The 2,673-nt window shown below is 40.5% G+C and overlaps 1 protein-coding gene across 1 annotated transcript; it reads right to left on the bottom strand.

Moving 5' to 3' along the window:
• Positions 1-357: 357 nt before the first annotated feature.
• LOC121651452 lies at positions 358-2,223 on the bottom strand. Its single transcript, XM_042003716.1, has 5 exons — positions 2,091-2,223; positions 1,946-1,989; positions 1,582-1,835; positions 1,227-1,472; positions 358-1,006 (listed from the first exon to the last, which is right to left on the bottom strand). The coding sequence occupies exons 1-5, from the start codon at positions 2,221-2,223 to the stop codon at positions 388-390; spliced, it is 1,296 nt and encodes a 431-aa protein (XP_041859650.1). The 3' UTR covers positions 358-387.
• Between the last annotated feature and the right edge of the window lie 450 nt (positions 2,224-2,673).

A 2,673-nucleotide genomic window follows, 5' to 3' on the forward strand; every position in this document is an offset into this window, starting at 1 on the left:
TGTGTGTGTGTATATATATATATATATATATATATATATATATATACACACAAACATTTTTAAGAAAGAGAATAAAGAAAGAATTTAAAAAAATATATATATATATATATCTTTAATATAAAGAAAAAACTATTTACAAATGGAGCAGAAACAATACAAATAGAAATCAGAATAACAACAGTACCCATAAATCTCCCCAAAAAACAAGTATTAAATAGAATAAAAAATATCAATCTTTAAAACAGGTATAAAATAGGATTAAATGAATAAGTCTTTGCCACATGACAATAATAAATTAAACTGCACTGCAAATTAACCAAACAAAAAGCAGATTTGCAGCGTACTGTGTACTGAAACTGCAGTACTAAGTGTTCCTCATTTTCTGCTTTATTTTTTTTTTCTTTTGCCATACTCGCGTTTCTCCAGTAAAGCCCTCCACTCCTCATAGGACTGAGTCTCAGTCTCTTCACAGTACCAGTTACCGAAATACTGCCGATGTGTCTGTGGCTTCCTGTCCTTTTGGCACTTGCTGCAAACTATTATGTCTGTCTTTTTTGAGTATTTTCTTTTTGAAATGCCTGCTTGCTCTGCCTCCATTTTTCTGCGTCTGTACTGCTGAGTGGTGTAAGGAACAGCTTGCGGTGTTGACTGTGTGGGAGATGATGGTGGTATGGATATATAAATGGGTGTGTTTGCAATATTTGACGGTTTAGGCATTGCTGGAAGCCGGGGTACCATAACGGGCAGAGGAGCAGGCGGAGCACGCTGAATAAACACAAATTGCTGTGGAGGTGCCTGATGTTGTGGCCTCTCTTTCAGCTGGGCCTGCCCAGCAGTGTTCGGTGGCAGAACAAAAAGGTGAGGCTGAGCCAAAGTGCCAAAAGCAACAGTTTGTCCTTTCTGCAGGGCAGCTGGAAGTTTTGCCGGGGCTGCCATTGGTGCTTGTTGAGCTGGAATACCCTGTTTAAGAATGTCTCGCTCCTGTGCCTTGCACCGCCTGCAGTACCTATAAAAACACAAAATAATGTATATGGAAAACCAAAGTTTTTACATAGTATAATGCACAAAAATATGAGATCTTTCTTTTGATGTGATTCACATATATTTTCCTGAGGCCCCAGACTGGAATATGTAATCACGTCTCAAAGAAAGTCTCATAATTAGTGGTCAACAAAATCAGTTCTATGCAAAGCGTAAATATGTACATTTATATAAATCAAACTCACCACTGTGAAACTGTAGCAGGGTTTACTTCAGGCAGCTGGATTGTGGTCTCACTCATCAGCCTGGCATTTGTGATGACGCACTCCCTGATGTTTTTGTAAGCGCGTACCACCACAGTGTATCTTGACACCTTCGTTCCCTCACAGTGGACAGTGCTTGGGTATCTGGCAAACAGCTTCACAAAAACAGCCTCAACCACTCTGTTGCAGTCGGGCCACTGTGCAGGACTGTGATTCCCAATGAAACTCCTGTAGTAAACAATTATATGTGCAAAAAAAGTATTAGAGTGATGTGTGACTTACAATATCTTTGACTTTTTACATTATCCCGATATTGTGTTTTCTTAGTTTAACTCACCTTTTGGTGCTCTCCACACCTGCAGCCACGATCTTCTTTGTGGCCCGGAATCGTCCCTTACTCAGACTAGTTTGGTGACGTGATGGGTACGCAGTTTTCCTTTTATCATAATCTCCTAATGCCTGCCACAGAGCGATGATCTGACTGCACTCCTCTTGAGTCAGTGCAAGATGGTGGTCTCTTAATCCAACCAAGAAATCGGCCAAATCCTGCACTGCTCCATAACCTTCAACATTGTCAGGGCCAACTGAATCCTACAAACCAAAAAAAGGAAAAAAAGAAGCACTGATGAGACAAGAGAGCAATGCATAACAAGCAAGCCAAATTGTTGTAACATTTCTTTTTTAGGTAAATGACTTCTTACATCACATGAAGAGGAGTGTGCAGGCAGATCTGTTTCTGCTGATGCTTTATAAAAAAAAAAGAGAAGTATTTAGAGTAGAACATATCTTGACACATTTGTAGCAATTAGCAAAGTGAAAAATGACAAAAAGTTCTGTAAAACTCACCAGACTCTTTAGCAGCAGAAACTGTTGCTGTGGAATGAGAGAGCAGAGGAGTCACAGCAGGTGAAGGAGTTGCAGATGCTGATGTTGAGGTAACGAATGACAGATTCACAGGTAACAGGGGGAAAATGGTCATGGGGGAAATGGGAGGCACAGAGGCAGTAGTCTGAGGAGCTGGGGCTGCTGAGGAACCAAGAGCAGCTGCAGATGCTTGTGAGGCGAGAGCAAGTGTTTGCTCTGCCTGTAATGTGGGCACTGTCAAGTCCTGAAATTCTTCCGGTTCTGTGAAGCCTTCATCTACCTCTACTTCAGCAGTCTCAGACTCTTCAATTGCTGTTTTGCAGTCCTGCAGCACTCTCCCTGTTTGCTGGTAGAGGTACTCCACACCAATAAGCTCGCCTTCAAAATGACAATAAAAAAAAAAAACAAAACAAAGAAAATACACAAAACAGCATAAATATTCAGATGAAAGTAATAGTTGAAGAAATAAATAAACAGAAGATTATATAACAATACTCAACCTGTGTATTTTCTTGGCCCAACATAAGGGATGATCCTCTCGCCCAGAACATCCTCTGCTAAGGTG

Source organism: Melanotaenia boesemani, chromosome 1 (assembly GCF_017639745.1).
Source record: "Melanotaenia boesemani isolate fMelBoe1 chromosome 1, fMelBoe1.pri, whole genome shotgun sequence".
NCBI lineage: Eukaryota > Metazoa > Chordata > Actinopteri > Atheriniformes > Melanotaeniidae > Melanotaenia > Melanotaenia boesemani.

What these genes read in the sequence shown, in the direction of transcription:
- LOC121651452 (XM_042003716.1), bottom strand. Translation starts at nt 2,223, where the DNA reads ATGACCATTTTCCCCCTGTTACCTGTGAATCTGTCATTCGTTACCTCA. An exon ending in CACACTCCTCTTCATGTGAT is followed by an intron (nt 1,836 to 1,945) that starts GTAAGAAGTCAT and finishes TTTGGTTTGTAG; the next exon opens with GATTCAGTTGGCCCTGACAA. An exon ending in GGTGTGGAGAGCACCAAAAG is followed by an intron (nt 1,473 to 1,581) that starts GTGAGTTAAACT and finishes TGTTTACTACAG; the next exon opens with GAGTTTCATTGGGAATCACA.